This window comes from Pelobates fuscus, chromosome 4 (genome assembly GCF_036172605.1).
Source record: "Pelobates fuscus isolate aPelFus1 chromosome 4, aPelFus1.pri, whole genome shotgun sequence".
NCBI classification, from domain to species: domain Eukaryota; kingdom Metazoa; phylum Chordata; class Amphibia; order Anura; family Pelobatidae; genus Pelobates; species Pelobates fuscus.
In genome coordinates, this window is record NC_086320.1 from 383,181,250 (window position 1) to 383,202,070 (window position 20,821).

The window sequence follows — 20,821 nt, forward strand, 5'->3', positions numbered from 1 at the left end:
AACCTCATTCTGCAGACTGTAAAAATCTTAGTCTGGTTCTAAATAAATCGGGTAATTCTGGGATTGTTCAAGCAATAACCCCTGATCCCAAGCACTGTAATAGGCTGCAGGCCCAACACATAATGTATTTGTAAGTCCCATTACATGCATTATTGTCCCATCACCTTCCGCCCACCTCCCTCCAGCAGGACAGATTCACCCAGTCCGGCTTGCAAGGGAATGAAAGAGAAGCTGAGTTTTTAAATTAATATTTTAAAAACAAAACGTATTCTTTTTGTGAACGTTTATATCATCCCCGCACTTCCTAGTTGAAGCATCTAACATATCTGCCCTTGTTTGACCAATGGACATCCTTGGGCATGTAGAGTCCATGGTGTTTTCCTACAAAGAAAGGATAAATGCGATCACCAAACATCTCCAAATCAACCCCCCTCTGCGTCCTTCTGACAGCTCAATCCCTCCCTACAAGAAACCTCAACACAGGAAGTGAAAAACCGGCTCAAAGTTTTGAAAGTCATCTCTTGTTATTGAGCTGTAAGGTGGTTGCGAGAGCTTACATTTCTTAGAACTGCTGAGCCCTCTCGGATCTGTTTTACCGTGGTGGACCTTGTCTAGTGGAATGGCCGAACACGAGAGCTTGGAGTTTGGCAAGGCGGACTTTGTTTTACTGGACCAGGTGACAATGGAAGACTTCATGGCCAACTTGAAGCTACGGTGCGTTGCTGTATATCTGGGGCATGCGGTGCTGGGTGGGGACTTAACTAACTTTCTTCTTTACTGGGTATTCAAGTACTGGGTTTGTAAAAAGACACACTGAAGGCTTAAGTGGGTGAAACGGCTTATTTACTTAGTCCTGTAAAGGGTTGTACAAGTAATAAAGTGACTAAATACATATAGCATTTAAGGATGAAATTAGATTAAATAGTCAATTTGAAATATCTATGTCTTAAAATATACCTGTTTGATAACAATCAATCTGAACAATAATTTCATTATTTCACTTTTATTCATGGAGGTTTTACTCCGTTTCCAAATAAAGAAAAAAAGAAAAATGTGTATTTTGTAGCATTCAAAAATTCTGTAAGGAGTTTCATAGCGTCCATCAGGAGATGGGTGGGAACCGTCAAAATGATATCCTAGACTTTATTTATCATTCCGCAGCTCTGGGTTTTGTAACCTGGCTGGTAATTCATTATAAGCACACGTAGTCCGATAAAACCTTTCACTTTATTTACTCAGATATCTGGACCCTCTCTGGGTGGTTACCTGCTGCTTTGTGAAGCATTGCGATACTTTCCTGATTTTAGAGAAGAGAAATTACCTCGGAGTTTTAGAGAGGATAAGAGGCATAAAGCCGTTCCTCTCCAAATCCCCCCAGAGGTATACCCACGATGGTAATATTAACTCGTGAGGCCGTGAATTAGTAGTATAAAACCCCCAAGAAAGACTACCTGATTTTATACACCAGAAATTCTCCTCACATGGTATAAGAAATAGTCGTACATTCAGCACCACACCCAACATCTGCAATCAGTTACCATAAGGCAGAGACCACGTCCTAACCATCAGCTGGGTTACCTAACAGGGGACTGGAGATATATTTATATCAAAACAAGAAAGCTTGGCACTCCTCTCTTAAAGAAAAATAATTGCTCCGATGCCTAGGTGCAAATCCCGCATTAATCCATTGTGTAAGAGTTATAAGGGAGCACACTAGGTCTTCAAAATACACAATGGGATATCGATGGGATATTTCTTTGCATTTTTGACTCCCCACCTCAGGTGACATGCCCGCTTGCATGGTGGTACCTGGAGGGTGAAGGGATCATCTCCTCCACTTTCCTGTGTTCAGCTCTTGGAAGAGACATTTTAACTGCAATACGGATTCTATGGAGGAGCCTGCGTAGTGACAGGTCCCTCCATAGTGTCTCCATGCGATGTACAGGTATCTGATGCATATCTCACAGGAAGGGGGTTGGCTGATTGAATTGGAATGGTTCAGCGAGCACTGCTAGACCCCCATCTTTTACCATAATCCGACAGGCACACAGCACCCGATAAGCCCCGATTTAGCTGCTGTGTATAGGCTGTGGGAGTTGAAATTTCACTGAAATTCCAGAACTGTGCCTGAGCTCTATATAACTATACTATCACTGTGAGTGGGAAGCATTACAGGAATGTCCCACAGAATATACCCGCGCCAATTAGAATAATTAAACTTATCGGTGAGGATATGGGCTCAACAAGGCAAGGATGTAATATACTCAGAGGGAAGCTGTGATAACATTAACCTTTATACCTACCAAGTGTCCCTATTTAGGAGGGACAGTCCCTATTTTGGGCCCAAATCCCTCTAATACGCCCAGTAATGTGCCTGAGTGTATAACAGAGCTCCACAGTAATAATACTCCCAGTAATGTGCCCGAGTGTATAACAGAGCTCCACAGTAATAATACTCCCAGTAATGTGCCTGAGTGAATAACAGAGCTCCACAGCAATAATACTCACAGTAATGTGTCTGAGTGTATAACAGAGCTCCACAGCAATAATACTCCCAGTAATGTGTCTGAGTGTATAACAGAGCTCCACAGCAATAATACTCCCAGTAATGTGTCTGAGTGTATAACAGAGCTCCACAGTAATATTACTCCCAGTAATGTGTCTGAGTGTATAACAGAGCTCCACAGCAATAATACTCCCAGTAATGTATCTGAGTGTATAACAGAGCTCCACAGCAATATTACTCCCAGTAATGTGTCTGAGTGTATAACAGAGCTCCACAGCAATTAATCCCAGTAATGGGTGTTTAAACTACAATAAATGTGCTTAGAAATCAGTCTGTGTAAATAAGACACATTGTTCTTGTTATAATTACATTTAAGTTCTATAAATTGTTATTAGAAACTCACCCAGTGGCGTCGCTAGGGGGGGCCAGAGGGGGCCATGGCCCCCCTACATCATGCTGTGCCCCCCCTTGGGCCCCCCAAATGACAGCAACCTGCTGGCCATGTGTTTAAATTATATTCCCTCGGGCTGTAACAGTGTGTGACAGCCCGAGGGAATGCAGGGCAGAGCAGCTGGAGCGCTGGGTGCTGTCTGGGGCCGGAGGGAACACTGACTGGCTCCCAGGCAAGGCCCCGCCCCCAAACGAAGCCCCGCCTCCCGCACACAAGCCCCGCCCCCGCCGTTGAGCAGCAGACCATGCTGCTGCTGCAAAGGCCAGAAGATGGCTGTCTGACCCCCAGCAACAGGTAGGCTTGATGTGTGTATGTGTGTGTGTCTCTGCTAGTGAGGAAGCTTGTGTGTGTGTGTGTATGGACTCAGCAGTGTGTGTGTGTGTCTGTGTGTGTATGGACTCAGCAGTGTGTCTGTGTGTGTATGGACTCAGCAGTGTGTCTGTGTGTGTATGGACGCAGCAGTCTGTATGTGTGTATGGACGCAGCAGTCTGTGTGTGTGTATGGACTCAGCAGTGTGTGTGTGTGTCTGTGTGCGTATGGACTCAGCAGTGTGTGTGTGTGTATGGACGCAGCAGTCTGTATGTGTGTATGGACTCAGCAGTGTGTGTGTGTGTGTATGGACGCAGCAGTCTGTATGTGTGTATGGACGCAGCAGTCTGTGTGTGTGTGTGTGTATGGACTCAGCAGTCTGTGTGTGTCTGTATCTAGGATTAAGCAGTCTGTGTGTGTGTGTATGGACTCAGCACTCTGTGTGTGTGTGTGTGTGTGTGTGTATGGACTCAGCAGTATGTGTGTCAGTCTGTGTGTATATGGACTCAGCAGTCTGTGTGTGTGTATGGACTCAGCAGTCTGTGTGTGTGTATGGACTCAGCAGTCTGTGTGTGTCTGTGTGTGTATGGACTCAGCAGTGTGTGTGTGTATGGACGCAGCAGTCTGTATGTGTGTATGGACTCAGCAGTGTGTGTGTGTGTCTGTGTGTGTATGGACGCAGCAGTCTGTATGTGTGTATGGACTCAGCAGTGTGTGTGTGTGTGTGTGTGTGTATGGACGCAGCAGTCTGTATGTGTGTATGGACTCAGCAGTCTGTATGTGTGTATGGACTCAGCAGTGTGTGTGTGTATGGACGCACCAGTCTGTATGTGTGTATGGACTCAGCAGTGTGTGTGTGTGTGTGTGTGTGTCTGTGTGTGTATGGACTCAGCAGTGTGTGTGTGTGTATGGATGCAGCAGTCTGTATGTGTGTATGGACTCAGCAGTGTGTGTGTGTGTGTATGGACGCACCAGTCTGTATGTGTGTATGGACTCAGCAGTGTGTGTGTGTGTCTGTGTGTGTATGGACTCAGCAGTGTGTGTGTGTGTGTGTATGGACGCAGCAGTCTGTATGTGTGTATGGACTCAGCAGTGTGTGTGTGTGTATGGACGCAGCAGTCTGTATGTGTGTATGGACTCAGCAGTCTGTGTGTGTGTATGGACTCAGCAGTCTGTATGTGTGTATGGACGCAGCAGTCTGTATGTGTGTATGGACTCAGCAGTGTGTGTGTGTGTGTATGGACGCAGCAGTCTGTATGTGTGTATGGACTCAGCAGTGTGTGTGTGTGTCTGTGTGTGTATGGACTCAGCAGTGTGTGTGTGTGTATGGATGCAGCAGTCTGTATGTGTGTATGGACTCAGCAGTGTGTGTGTGTGTGTGTATGGACGCACCAGTCTGTATGTGTGTATGGACTCAGCAGTGTGTGTGTGTGTCTGTGTGTGTATGGACTCAGCAGTGTGTGTGTGTGTGTATGGACGCAGCAGTCTGTATGTGTGTATGGACTCAGCAGTCTGTGTGTGTAAATGGACTAAGCAGTCTGTATGTGTGTATGGACTCAGCAGTGTGTGTGTGGACTCAGCAGTGTGTATGTGTGTATGGATGCAGCAGTCTGTATGTGTGTATGGACTCAGCAGTCTGTGTGTGTGTGTGTGTGTATGGACGCAGCAGTCTGTATGTGTGTATGGACGCAGCAGTCTGTGTGTGTCTGTGTGTGTATGGACTCAGCAGTGTGTGTGTGCATGGACGCAGCAGTCTGTGTGTGTCTGTGTGTGTATGGACTCAGCAGTGTGTGTGTGCATGGACGCAGCAGTCTGTATGTGTGTATGGACTCAGCAGTCTGTGTGTGTATGGACTCAACAGTGTGTGTGTGTATGGACTTAGCAGTCTCTGTGTGTGTGTGTTTGGACTCAGCAGTCTCAGTGTGTGTGTGTGTGTGTATGGACTCAGCAATCTCTGTGTGTGTGTTTGTGTGTGTGTGTAGGGACTCAGCAGTCTATGTGTCTGTGTTTGTATGGACTCAGCAGTCTGTGTTTGTGTAAGGACTCAGCAGTCTCTGTGTGTGTGTGTGTATGGATTTAGCAGTCTGTATGTATGTGTATGTACTCAGCAGTCTGTGTGTGTGTGTGTGTGTGTGTGGACTCAGCAGTCTGTGTGTGTGTATGAACTCAGCAGTCTGTGTTTGTGTCTGTGTGTGTAAGGACTCAGCAGTCTCTGTGTGCGTGTGTGTATGGATTCAGCAGTCTGTATGTATGTGTATGTACTCAGCAGTCTGTGTGTGTTTATGGACTCAGCAGTCTGTGTTTGTGTGTGTGTGTGGACTCAGCAGTCTATGTGTCTGTGTTTGTATGGACTCAGCAGTCTGTGTGTATGGTCAGTAGTCTGTGTGTGTATGGACTGTATCAAGGGAAATGTTTTTTAATAATCCTTGGTGGAAAATAATGAATTCTCCACCAGGGATTATAAAAAAATAAAAAAAATAAAAAACACATTGTGTGGGGGCGGGGCTTAACATGCGGCAGGGGCGTGGTCAAACTGCGGTGAGGGCGGGGTTAAATGTGCCCCCCTACTTTTGTCCCTGGCCCACCATGTGCCCCCCTAAAAATGAATCCTAGAGACGCCACTGAACTCACCTACAATTTCCCAGAACAGCCCCGCCCCTGGCCACACTCTTAAATTAAAGTGTCCCTCTTTGTCCGTTTGAAGTGGGAGGTAATGCAGCATTAATGTAAAAGATTACCATGGTTATTCACTAAAGTTAGAATTTAAAGTGAATTTCTAGTTTAATACTAACGTCCCAAGCTGGACACATCGCTACCTTAGAGCAGTGTTTCCCAACCCAGTCCTCAAGGCACACCTACCAGTCCAGGATTTAAGGATTACCCAGTTTTGTCTAAGGTGTTTTTAGAAGAAAAAAAAAAAAAAAACACCTTAGACACAACTGGGTCACCCCTAAATCCTGGACTGGTAGGTGTGCCTTGAGGACTGAGTTGGGAAACACTGCCTTAGAGAATGCTTCCAGTTTGTCTATTCTTACCTTGAACTTGAAATGAAATTTCACTTTTTGGTACATTTTGTTTTATTGCCATAAATGCTGTTATACACTCAGATACTACAGCAATAAAGGGCTCCTAAAAGAGGGGGCTGTTAAGATTTGGGTTGATAATAGGGACTGTCTCCTTAACTCAGGACACTTGGGAAGTATGATTTAATATTGGATCAAATTCCTGAAATCTAAATCACTGTTTAATATTGAACACTTTTTAAATATTTTAATGTCTCTGGCTGTTAAATTGGTGCCCAAGAAAAGGTTTTTGTTTTTTAAATTTGCATTGTGACTGTCACTGTGTGTGAGCATGTGATATCCTACACCAAGTGCTTCCTGTACAGAGTCACCTGAGAGCAGTGATGGGGAACCTTATCTTAAACATGAAAACAGAAATCAGGCTGTGTGTGATATGTGTATAAAATGAATAAAACAACATTAAATAACTAGAAAATCATTTTGACCTGCGTACTCTGCAGGAATCTTCCCTCATGGTCTGGGGAAGGGGGAGGGGATTCTTAGACACTGCACTCCCAACCAGGGTGCCATACGGTGACCTTCCGTGCCGCCTTACTGTAACGCCAGCCTTGTTTACCTGGAACGTGGCAAACCTTTGACTTAAGTGGCAGCAGAGAGGCCTCTGAGTGCCTATAGTGGCACGTGTGCCATGACTGCCCTAGAGAGGAACGCATTGGCAGTTAGCGGGAGTCCTGTTCGGCAGTCACTGCCCTCCAATCCAGGTCACAGCTCAATCCCCAGCTATACGTCATTCAATTCTATAATCTGAATTAAACATTCTGAAAGGACCCTTTAAAGACTTACTCACAGTTAACGGTCGGTCACTAACTGCCAGGAACACAAGAAAAACCCAGAATTAATCCATCTTATATAATTAATGAGAGAGAGCAGGAAGGGACGGCTTCTTTAAGGAAAATTGTCAACTCCCACAGAGTTCCTTTCCTGAACGACGCTGAGTGGAACTTTTATAATTGATTTATTTAAAATTCACAGTAAGGTGTCTTGAACATATTTAAAGGGACATTATAGTCTCCAGAACAACTACAGCTTATTGTATGTGTTCTGTTAAGTATAATCATTCCCTTCAGGCTTTTTGCTGTAAACACTGTGTTTCCAGAGAAAATGCAGTGTTTACATTACAGCCTAGTGATAACTGCACTGGCCACTCCTCAGATGGCTGCTAGAGGTGCTTCCTGGGGCAGTGCTGCACAGTGTGACTGACATTCAATGTCTCAACCCGCTGCATGGAAACACTGAACTTTCCTCATAGAGATGTTTTGATTCAATGTATCTCTGTGAGGAGATGCTGATTGGCCAGGGCTGTGTTTGACTTTTGATGGCTCTGACCTTGATCTGCCTCCTTTACAAGCTCAGACAATCCAATGCTTTCCTATGTGAAAGGATTGTGATTGGCTCAGAACATTACTTCTGATTATGTCAGCCAAGCAGGCAGATCAGGGGCAGAGCCAGCAGCAGACTGTAATAAAGATAAGATTTTACTCTATTTAGGAGGGCAAGAGGTAGCAATATGCAATGTCAATCTGCCGTTGCTAAGGCCAGTAAGGTTTTGTCATGTATAAATAGGGGCATAAATTCTCGAGATGAAAATATAATTTTGCCTCTTTATAAATCGCTGGTAAGACCACACCTTGAATATGCTGTGCAATTTTGGGCACCTGTTCTAAAGAAGGATATCATGGCACTAGAAAAAGTGCAGAGACGAGCTACAACATTGATAAAAGGAATGGAGCATTTTAGTTATGAAGAAAGGTTAAAAAATGTAAATCTCTTCAGTTTGGAAAAACGTCGCCTTAGAGGGGATATGATAACATTATACAAATATATTCGGGGCCAGTACAAACCATTATCTGGAAATCTATTCATAAACAGGGCCATACATAGGACACAAGGTCGCACATTTAGGCTGGAAGAAAGGAGATTTCATCTAAGGCAAAGAAAAGGTTTTTTTACAGTAAGAGCAATAAGGATATGGAATTCTCTGCCTGAAGAGGTGGTTTTGTCAGAGTCTATACAGATGTTTAAACTGCAATTGGATAAATACTTGCAAAAACATAACATACAGGGATACAATTTCTAATTAGTGGGGTAATAGCTGCTTGATCCAAGGAGACATCTGACTGCTATTTTGGGGTCAAGAAGGAATTTTTTCCTAGTTTGTTGCAAAATTGGAAGCGCTTCAGACTGTTTTTTTTGCCTTCTTTTGGATCAACAGCAAAAGCATATGTGAGGAAGGCTGAACTTGATGGACGCAAGTCTCTTTTCAGCTATGTAACTATGTAACTATAGGAAATAAGAGGGGCTAGATGGTGGTTTTAACACTATAGCATCAGGAATAAGTTTGTGTTCCTAATGGTAAGATAAAGGTTAGATTGTATTATATTTAGGGGGTAAGGGGGGGGGGGGGCAGGGGGCTAGATGGTGGTTTTAACACTTTAGGGTCAGGAATAAGTTTGTGTTCCTAATGGTAAGATAAAGGTAAGATTGTATTATATTTAGGGGGTAAGGGGGCTAATGGGGGCTAGATGGTGGTTTTAACACTTTAGGGTCAGGAATAAGTGTGTTCCTAATGGTAAGATAAAGGTAAGATTGTATTATATTTAGGGGGCCAGGGGGGGCAGGGGTCTAGATGGTGGTTTTAACACTTTAGGGTCAGGAATACATGTCTGTGTCCCTGATCCTATAGTGTTCCTGTAATGTAAATGAGATTTACTATCTATGTATGCATTTGTATTCATAACCTATTATAGGAGCTCCATTATATTTGCAGTTGTTGACGGTTAGGTCAAAAATAAGAAAAATTAGAAAGAACATTCATTATTGCAAAATCTTTTGCACATATTTTTACAATTATTTATTTTAGAACTCACCTCCCATGGATTCCAAAAAACATGCTATTGTGGGGTGGGATACTGATAGCTGAATACAGTAGATTTGAGGAAGATGCCTGATCAGCACAACTTGTAAGGGATGTTCCCAGTGGGTACCAAAGTGTTAAGCTGAAATTTTGTGTTCAATTTGTAGCTAAAGGGAGCAGACAGTAAACACAGGAATATCACTGCATTGCACAATGTAGACACAAAGTATAATAATAACTGGAGATGGACCCTAACGTGTTCACATTTCAGTGGTTCACATGCAAGAGCCAGTACGGCCTCAAAGAGAAGTTTGCTCTGTGGATAATTCATATTGTTGTAGATTGAGACACCAGGTATCATCTAGCCCGAGTGTGGTTGGAAATGTGGATCGTATTTGTTAATCTATGGGTCATTCTTCAAACATTCTGGTTTTGTTTGGTCTCTGTAGCACCATGGAGGGTGGTGGAGGAATCTTGTTTTTTCAGTAAGAGGCAATGCTTCTTTTGGTTGCTATCAATATCTGAAGGATAATAGAGTTTTCAGCTTTACGTATTGTAGTAGGTACCATATGCAATATGTATGATTCTATTTGGAACGGCAAAAACACTACCTCCAGAGTTTTTTTTTTTTAATCAGTTTCTTAATTTGTACCCAAAATGGGTTGAGTATATCGCAGGCTCCCTTGATAAAGGCATTCTGCCGAAACGTTGGGGGTGTATTGCTTGACTCTTGTCCTTCTTCTCACTAGGTCTGGTATGTTGTCTTTATTTTTTTGTGTAATTTATAATTTTTTGGGGGGAGTTATTGAATTCGGCATCTCATATAGCTGTCTTGTATACTCATATATAATTTTTTATGCATTATGCAGTTTGCTTGTTTGCTTTTTTGCAGTTTGCTTGTTTGCATTGATACTGTTTATGAGAGCCTATTAATTCGACCCATGTAATAAACATCCTTTTCTATATACTTTTGTGGTTGTGCTACTTGTTCAAGCAATAAATGAGTATATCGCAGTGCCAGAAATGTATGACTAATGGGTACCCATGATATCATCACACCTCTAGCATTTAAAGGTGTGATGATATAAATGTGAGCTAGTCTTTGAGGGGTCATATACCACCTTATCCGCAATTTACAAGTCGATTCAAGGTGATCTAGGTAGTGTGTTGCCTTCTTGGTATGTAAGAGTGTTGCTCTGTAATTCTAATAATATTTTATATATTAATATATAACGCGTATTGCAACGCAAACTATCGTCTTACGTCGTTCTCAGATGTTGCACTGCTGTACAGCTAGTTTTGTTATTATTTATATATTTTTTTCTGATCTAAATGTGAGGTTTTAACTGCTGGACTTTAAGTAAAGGTTGCAATATTTCAATGAATGCACTCGTCCGGGTATGGGTTTAACCAGCTGGGGTCCCATGCCTCTCGTTATATATTCACTACATCCTATAATCAAATAGTCAGCGAGTGAACCTAGAGGACTGATCAACACTTTATCATGTTTGTGCTTTAATATGTTTATATAAACACTGTAATTTAATATTGTGGCAGAAATGCCTCTGCCATGTGTTCTTGGAGGGGCCTGCTTGCGAGCCTCCTGCCTCAGGACTATGGGCCCCGCAATATACCTTGCCAAATGCCCTTTAAAAGTCTCCATGTGATTTATGTACTTTTGTACTCCAGAAAGAGACCGACCATTAGCTCTGATCGCATGGAACAGTTTTGGGCATAGGACCATGTGCACGGTTGGCCAAAATTATGACTTCCATGGAAATCCCGAACCCCTGAACCGATCTGGGTGATTTTTGGATATGTGGGTCCCCCAGATCGGGGCTATCAGGGTGTGTGACTTTTGTGGGGTTTACATGTGTTTTAGGGGTACTTTTGGGGTGTTGTTGTATTGCATGTTTCTTGTCCCGAGAGATAATTTAATTATATGTTTGTGTACTCAAGTAATTATCTCCCAGGCACAGGGGAGGGATTACCCTGTTTTGTGTGGGAGTGTCCTGGACCTAAGAGCCAATGTAATTACATTGTGTACTTTGTCACAGTCCCCTCTCAGGTCCAGTGGGGAATGCCCCTTGAATATGTATAGTAAACTCCTTGCATGGGGACCTGCATATAAGGCCAGTTGTGGCTGCCATTAAACCAGTTTTCCTTCACCCTCAACATAGAGGCTCGTCTCATGCATGGAGGGACAGCTATATTCACTCTGGGAATTGCTATAATCACTATACTCCCTTGGATTATAATCACTAGCTCTTCTAAGAGCTATCTGCTATACTCTCTGGATTAGGAGAGGTCTACCCACTGGAAGCTGGATCCCGGTCTTGGGTCCAGGGTGGGTGGAGGACAGGGAGACCCCAACCAAGCTGTAATACTGGCTGTGGGGATGACGGTAGTTATGGTGTCTGGTGCGGTGCTTGTGGTACTCGGTAAGCACTAGGAAGCAGCAATTGACGGAGGTACCCAGTCAGGATGCCAGGCGGTCCACCACAAATATATTTATTAAACACTATTATGTATGAGCAAGCTATTTTTATAGGGTGTAGTTTATTTCTTAAAGACTATAGGAGATGGGTGATAGGAGATGGTGACGGGATGTGAGAGGAGATGGTGACGAGATGGTGATAGGAGATGGGCCATAGGAGAATAATGACAGGTGACGGCGGGATGGGTAATAGAAGTTGGTGATAGGAGATGGGTCATAGGAGATGGTGATAAGAGATGGTGGCAGGAGATGGTGATAGGAGATGAGTTTGATAAGGGAATCTTTTAAGCAAACAAAGAAGTTTGAATGACTATCTGTTCCTGTCCAAATTAGAGATGTTTAAATTGCGTATACGCAGAAGTAAATTCACACTGACACACGGAGTTCAGGTTAAAAGCACTTCAGGAAATTTATTAGCATCTGGTTAGAAAACGGGTATGCAGACCCTTTTAAAGGCAAAATGACATCATCATTGATTATCAAGATATAAGCAAATAAACATTGTCGATTGGCTAAGAGAAGAAGTGGTTAGTTAAATGCCCTCCCTGTTGGGTGTTACGTCTTACATCATAACTGACGTCATAAAGTTCTCCTCCAGATTTCAGCGCCATCTTGCTAGCACGAGGAGTTCTCTCGATGGGAGGGGGCATTTTGGCAGCTATCCATAAAGAGTAGCTGGTACCTTTAGTCTTTCAAGGTTAGTATCCTCAGTATTCTCAAGGCCTCTTTGGCAATTATACACTCTATCCAGGGGCGTATTAGCCGCGAGGCAAACAAGGCATTTGCCTTGGGCGGCATTTTCCAGGGGGCGGCAAAAAAAGCCGCCCCCAAATGCCCAAGGCAAATGTCTTGTTAGCCTTGCGGCTAACAGACATGCCTGGCTGCTGGGCGATCGGGCGGCACTGCCTGGCGGGCGGGCGGCCGGCGAGGGAGCACTTCCCCTGAGCTGTCTGCTCAGCTCCCTCGCCAGCCGCAGAGTGAGGCTGGGAGGCGGAGCCGGAATATGACGTCATATTCCGGCACCCAGCCTCACTCTGAGGCGCGCGAGGGAGCTGAGCAGACAGCTCAGGGGAAGTGCTCCCTCGCCGGCCGCCCGCCCGCCAGGCAGTGCCGCCCGATCACCCAGCAGCCACTGGACCACCAGGGAGGAAGAGCCACCCCCCTCCCCAGCATTCCCAAAGGTAAGGAGGCTGGGGGGGTGGGGGTGGTGTTAAAAAAAAAAAAAAGTGGTAAAAATAAATAAAAATAAAATGTGTTAAAAATAAATAAAAAAAAATGTCTTAAAAATAAATAAAAAAAAATGTCTTAAAAAAATGTCTTAAAAAAAATAAAAAAAAATGTGTTAAAATTTTTTTAAAAAAAATGTGTTAATGTGGGTGGGTGAGTGTGTGTCTGTGAGTGTGTGTGTCTGTGAGTGTGTGTGTCTGTCAGTGTGTGTGTGTCAGTGTGTGTGTGTGTGTGTGTCAGTGTGTGTGTGTGTCTGTCAGTGTGTGTGTGTCAGTGTGTGTGTCTGTTAGTGTTTCTGTCTGTGTCTGTTAGTGTGTGTGTGTCTGTGTTAGTGTTTGTATCTGTGTCTGTTAGTGTGTGTGTCTGTTAGTGTGTGTGTGTCTGTTAATGTGTGTGTGTCTGTTAATGTGTGTGTTTGCCTGTGAGTGTGTGTGTATGTTAGTGAGTGTGTGTGTCTGCTAGTTTGTGTCTGCTAGTGAGTGAGTTTGTCTGTTACTGAGTGTGAGTGTGTCTGTTAGTGTGTGTGAGTGTGTCTGTTAGTGTGTGTGTGTGTTTCTGTTAGCGAGTGTGTGTTTCTGTTAGCTAGTGTATGCGTATCTGTCAGTGAATGTGTGTGTGTGTATTTAGAATGCGGGGCGGGGGGAAAGGTTGGGTGGGGGTGGCGCGGGGGGAGGGGGGGCGCCTGAGTTTTGTCCTGCCTAGGGCAGCACAAAACCAGGATACACCACTGACTCTATCAATACTATCTGCTACAGTGTGTTCTGCGAATCAGAAGATTCTAGCATTTTCTGCTGACATGCTGTTTCTACGAACAAAGGAATCTTGTAAAGTTTAAACTACGAGGCATGAGAGCTGAATATGAGAATATAGTATTAAAAGGGGCCCAGTAGGGGGGCGGAGCCTGGCACTGAACCGGACCGGACGCCATTTCTCCCAGCTCCGCAAATCTAACTCGCAATCCCGACAATATCTCGGTAACAAGCAGCCATCCGACACTGCAAACGCCCTAAACAGCCCGGGGACACCCTGCTGAATCCACAGATGCCCTTCCAGTACTCCCCGAAGCATCTGAAGGCAAAACGCAAAACCGGGGCCTACCACAAGCCTTCATACCGCGACCTCGAGTATCTCTGGGGCGGGGATCCTGACGAAAACGCAGCGGTGCTGTGGTCACCCCAAACAACGACTGCCAATACATCCATGGGGCGCAGAACTCAGAAATCCACCCACGGTAACGTACCCGAACAGAGGGACATAGGTGTCATGCTCCAACGACACACATCAGCCACTATGGCGGCCCCCGACCACCCACCCTCACCAGGGCCTCCCCACACAATTGCCCCTGCAGCACCCCAGCTGCAAAGCCCAAAAGAAGACGCACAGCCAAAATCCACAACCTCTGTTAGCAACACTGAGCCTGCAACTAAACAGGACCTTCAAATCCTATCTACCATGCTACAGGACATTCAAGGCCTACTTGCTGCTGACCTGCCCATCCTGAAATCTTCCATGCAGCAGCTCACAGGCAGACTGGCAGCTACAGAAGCAGAGGTCAAAGAGCTCCGTCAAGACACCTCCAATATACAGACCTCTATAGCCCAACTACAGGCAGCTCAACAGGCTCTATCAATACAAGTGGCAACACAGGAGGACAGGTACCGCCGCAACCATATTAAAATCAGGGGCATACCAGCCACCATACCTCAGGAGGAACTACCACACTATGTAAGACGGTTACTAGCCACAGTGCTGCCACCCGCCACCGCCAAAAAAGTAAACATCGCTGGGATGTACCGCCTACCGACGTCCAATGCTACCAACACTACAACACCGGGCGATGTTATTCTCCGCTGCGCACAACCTCACGACAAGGGGCAAATAATGACAGCGGTAAGAAACAAGACCCCAATTACATTTGAGGACTCACAATTGTCCTTTTACCAGGACTTATCCAAAGCCACCCTGCAGTGGCGAAAATCCTTGACCCACGTCACGGCCCAACTACGGGCGGCAGGAGTGCCCTACAGGTGGGGACCCCCACGATCACTTCTTATTACACATAAAGGGACTACCCATAAAATAACCACAGGGACTGATATTCCTGCGTTCCTTGCAGCTCTGGATATCCAGGAGGAGACGGCGGCCCCGACGGGCCTAAATCGCACCCACGGATGGGACCCATCCAATGTGACACCATTTGTGCCGAGATCAGCAAGCGATAACCAGCTGGACACCTGACTGGCAGAGACATTCCTAGACCGACCTATACCCACTGAGGGGCCTTACTCGACCAGCAGCTCCAAGTCGCACAGTTGCGAAGTTGCAAAAAATTTATCGCTATGATTTTATTTGATTTTATTTGCTTACTTTCACCAAATGTTGTTATACATATGTTTTTCCTTTTCTTTTGTTTACCACTGCAGAATCTCCCACACGAGGACAAGATCCTCGGCTTGTACCACCCAGGGGTAGGGAGATTAGGCATTCTACCACAACACCAGGCACCCATAAAGAGATGCCTCCTATGAACCTAGTCCGGTTCCTCTTAGCCACACATGCGCAACCGCTGAATCATTTATACCCCCCCGCTACCCCCTTGGTTAGGGGCAATACCTCCACTGAGAGGTCGGCCTTCCACGAAGGCACGCAGCACCCCCTCCCTGAAAAGACGAGGGCACCACCCACACTACGAACACCCTAACGCGGAAACCGTTACATGTACATTTAGACCTACACCCAGCCCTGAGCAGGGCCGGATTAACATAGGGGCTGATGGAGCTGCAGCTCCAGGCCCAGGCCCATGGAATAGGCCCATTGAAAAAAAAAAAAAAAAAAAATTAATTTTTTTTTTTTTTTTTTTTTTTTACACACACACTACTCTTAGGTTTGCCACCTGACTGGTATTTTACTGGCACAGCCGGTATTTGAGACTGCCTGGCCGTGCCGGTATTGCAGTAATACTGGCAATACAAATGCAGGTATTTTTCTCAGAATAAGTGGAGATTACTCTGCAATACCAGCACCGGCCAGTAGGGGTCACTGTGTGTGGAGAGAGGCAGGGATAGGAAGTTACAGCATATCCCCATAGACATATAATACCTAGACGCCGCATTGACCTCGGGGGGCCATGAAATGCGGGCACCCGGTGTGGTATTATATGTCTATATATTAGGACTTCTGTCCCTAATTTTTTTAATTTACTTTGCCTTAGTGACAAATCTCACTTTAGTAAATAGTGATGTGATTGTTTGATTTCTCCTATTCTCTTTATGCTATCTCCATGCGGACTTCAAAGTGCAAAAGACAGAGCTCACAATAATAAAGAGTTGTAGATATCTACATTTTATTTTGCACTGTTCCAAAATCCATATTAGTTAAAAATAGGTGAAAAGTAAATACATTACAAATCAGGCAAAGATCCAGTCCCAGTTTAAAACATGTATATTAAGATGATAGATTGTGGGGTTAGTTCACTAAACTTATAATTTTAGCAAACCTAAATCCAAATGCAACGCATAGTTTCAATCTGGAAATTCAAATAATTTCAATGTATTGAGTAAACTTAGTTGATAACGTAAATAACCACAGAGGTCTTAAAGCAGCAAATATCAGTTAATTTTATTTAATATCCCAGGATTAAACATCATGCTACTGGATCTATACACCCTCCAGGTGGATTTTAAGACTAACCATGTTTACTTTCAGGACCTTGCTCTGCAGATCATAGACATATATATTCTATATATGTCTATGCTACAGATCACACTGTGACCGATCCAAGATGGCGGCCCCGCAGCTCATCAGCGCTAATAGGAAGTAGCAGTCAATGCGGTGTCTAGTATTTTATGTCCATGCATATCCCTGCCTCTCTGTACTACTCACTGATCCGTGGGGACCAGCAACACAGCACAGAGTCCAGAAAGCAGCTCTACAGCTCAGATAAGTGAGGGATGGGGGGGAAAGGCAGCAGGGACACATGGGGACACTGAGACACTAGGGGACACATGTGGACACTGAGACACATGTGGACACTGAGACACTAGGGAACATATGGGGACACTGAGACACTAGGAGACACATGGGGACACAGACACTAGGACACATGGGGACACAGACACTGGGAGACCTGGGAACACTGAGACACTTGGGGACACTGAGACACATGGGGATGCTGAGACACATGGGGACGCTGTTTCTCCCAGTGTCCCCCATCCAGTGTCTCAGTTTCCCCAAGTCTCCCAGTGTCTGTGTCCCATGTCTCTGTGTGCCTAGTGTCACCATGTCTAAGTCCACAACTGTCCCCATGTCTCCCAGTGTCCCCAAGTGTCTGTCTCCCAGCCAGTGTCCCCTAGTCTCCCAGTGTCCCCTAGTCTCCCAGTGTCCCATAGTCTCCCAGTGTCTGTGTTCCCATGTCTCTGTGTCCCTAGTGTCTTAGTGTCCCCAAATGTTTCAATGTCCCCATGTCTCCCAGTGTCTGTGTCCCTAGTGTCTGTGTCCCCATTTCTCCCAGTTTCCCTAAATGTCTGTGTCCCCATGTCTCCCAGTGTCCCCGGGTCTCTCAGTGTCCCCGGGTCTCTCAGTGTCCCCAGGTCTCTCAGTGTCTCCATGTCTCTCAGTGTCCTAGTGACATGGGGACCCACTGAGAAACTGGGAGAAATTGGGACACTGAGACACTGGGAGACTAGGGGACTGGGCGACATGGGGAAACTGACACTGTGATACATAGGGACACTGAGAGACTTGCGAGACTGAGACACTGGGAGCAATCCATCTATACAGCAGAATCAAACTGTGAGTAGTTTGTTGGTGATTTTACAGAATTTTCTCTGATGTCACTCCTTGTGATTATACAAAGGATTAAGGCTGGTATTTTGTTCCAAGAAAGGTGGCAACCTTAACTACTCTTCACATACTCTTGCTTAAAGTAGCACTATAGGGTCAGGAACGCAATCATGTATTTCTGACCCAATTATGTTAAAACCACCACCCTGCCCCCTTCTTGCCTCCCTAAGTATAGTAAAATATAACTTGTATTCAAGTCTGCAGCTGCTAGCTCTGCCTCTGAACTGACTGTCTGCTGACATCATCAGAAGTGGTGGTCTGAGCAAATTACAATACTTCCCCATAGGATTGTCTGAGACTGTCAACTAGGCAGATCAGGGGCAGAGCCAGCACAAGTCATAGCCCTGGCCAATCAGCATCTCCACATAAAGATAAATTTAATCAATGCATCTCTATGAGGAAAGTTCAGTGTCTGCATGCCGAGGGTGGAGACACTGAATGGCAGTGCTGCACACTAGGCAGTACTGCCCCAGGAAGCACCTCTACCTGCCATCTAAGGAGTGGCCAGTGGAGTTATTTTCTCTGAAAAGACAGTGTTTACTGCAAAAGGCCTGAATGGAATGATTCTACTAACCAGAACAAATACAATAAGCTGTAGTTGTTCTGGTGACTATAGTGTCCCTTTAAGTTTGGAAGCTTAAGAGGGATGTGTGGGAACAAAACTTGTGTGGACTGGCTGACAATACAATTAGTTTAGGTAATGCAGACATTGGTCTCTCTAACACTGTGGCATGTCCCCATTCATCTACACTCACTACATACACCTTTTATCTGTCTCAGACTATATACCAGGAACTTCTGCCTGCTAGTAAGAAGGTAAGGAGACAAGTGGACCAGCGAGTGCTAGGGGACAGTCCTTAGAAAGCATTGAGTGAGCGCATCATTAGACGCATTTATGTTAAGCTCAGGGTGCTGCCTGCATAGTATGCCCTTAGTTGGACAGCCTGCATGATTGGCGGGCAGCCTGACATGCATTCATGTCAGGCTGTCCTTCAAATTCTTTGGACAGACATGCCCCCTTTTTGGGCATGTCCTCACCTTTTGGCAGGTCTGGTCACGTGATTCGCACCAGTGGCCACCCTTTTACCCTGCCCATTGACTGCCTGCTTCACTGGACACTGCTGTTAAGGGTTATGGATTTAATTGAAAGATGAAAGATATAAATTAGAGAGAGATTAGCATAGAGTATGTGTTTTCTTATAGCTGCATCCTATGAGTTTCCCTCCAGCACCATCTCCATCAGATACATGACGCTTGGGAGGTATGATTGTTTTATTGTTTTTGGTCAATAAGATTCCGTAATTAGGCCCATCATAATTGTCAGCACCAGGCCCAGTGTGCTCTTAATCCGGCCCTGGCCCTGAGTTAATATTAAGTAAAATCAGGTCTCATTACGGTGATACCACCTTTAAATATCCCCTACAGCCTGGTTCTCCGCACTGTTCAACACACTCAATTACAGCTCCCAGCTTCTATACCTGCCTTTAATAACGCACATCTACAGACTGCACGCATGTTTATCTAAAGGTCTGATCTCCTACTCACCAGTAAGCTGTAATAGACTCATCACCTTACCTTTACATCTATATACCTCATAATCATAGTCAGTGCGTAGCCTAGGAGAATATTCTCTTCACTCATTTACACCCAACACACTGAACGCCACTATTCCTCAATGTTTTTCTCTTCTTTAACAAAAAAAAAATGTGCAGCACTCTCAACATGTATAATTTTATTGCCTGATACAAGATGTAAAGCTCTTATTTGACATGTTTGTTTCATAAGTACTCAACAATGCACAACCAAAATAAAGAATTAAAAAAAAAAAAAAAAGGGTCCCAGTAAGGATTATATAGTTTATAAGGGGCCTAATAATGGATATAAGTTATAAGGGGTTAATAATTCTACAACAAGTTCTACTCTAAGATAATTTGAAGATGACAGATTAATACAGAGGTTATCATTTTATGCCTTATATTACATAACCATCATAAATGCCTTTATTATGTAATAAAGAAAGCGAAATGTCACTAAAAAAAACATGGCCAACTATGTCTGATGTTCCTCTGCAGGTTCGAGCGTGGACGGATATACACCTATATTGGGGAAGTGATTGTATCCGTGAACCCCTATAGATCGATGGAGCTTTATGGGAAAGAAATGATTGAGAGCTACAAGGGCAGGGAGCTGTACGAGCGTCCCCCGCACCTCTATGCCATTGCAGATGCAGCCTACAAGGCCATGAAACGCCGGGCCAAGGACACATGCATTGTGATATCAGGTATGGGCCATCAGGGAGTTGCCCTATCACGTAACACACAGCACTGTTAGAGTAAGAGGTGGTCAGTGCACTATTCATAAGACATTACATGAAAATGTTACAATAAAAATAACTACAAATAACCTGTCAGACTGGTTTACATTGATAACAACAAATATAGGGCCAGTTTCCAGCCTAGTGTAGTTATATAATTCTGTAGATATCTTGCAAAAGAGTCTGGGTGTTTTTTGGCAAAGCAGGAAGGATATTTGGGGTTAAATAATTAATATAAAGGGGATTAAAGGCTGATTGTACCAATACAGAAATCCAACTGCCACCTTGGACTAAGAACAGATTTTTGTCCCTTTTTCTTCTTAAAATGTGTATAGAGATGTAGAGATAGGTATTGAAAAGCATATAGATATGTCACTATATACAGATATATACCATTAGTTTCATATATAGATATAGCGCTTAATAAATAAAGATACGGTATATAACGTTAAGCAGAGATAGAGAGAGATATGGAAACATAGTTATTTACCCTTAGTTTGACTTAGCCATATTTGTAACATGCAGTCAAACGTGACACTTGAAATACCTGAACTGGCTAGGGGTTTGTTAAGTGTTCCAGCTCAAGCAAACCTAGTGCAACTAATGAAGACCTTGATTAATTGCATTAGATGTGTTTGAGACAACACATGTTTTGCACATTTGTGCAGTTGTTTCTGAATGATGTATAATATGCCTTTATATTGGCAGTCCTTATCTTTCCAGCCCCCAATATGTGT

The 20,821-nt window shown here is 44.4% G+C and overlaps 1 protein-coding gene across 1 annotated transcript in view; it reads left to right on the forward strand.

The window, feature by feature from the left end:
- Positions 1-533: 533 nt before the first annotated feature.
- Positions 534-20,821, forward strand: part of MYO1G (myosin IG) — a 212,900-nt gene continuing 192,612 nt past the window's right edge. The window contains exons 1-2 of the mRNA XM_063452858.1: positions 534-714; positions 19,843-20,051. Of these exons, the coding sequence (XP_063308928.1) occupies positions 620-714; positions 19,843-20,051 (304 nt within the window). The 5' untranslated portion in view covers positions 534-619. The remainder of the gene's footprint in view (positions 715-19,842; positions 20,052-20,821) is intronic.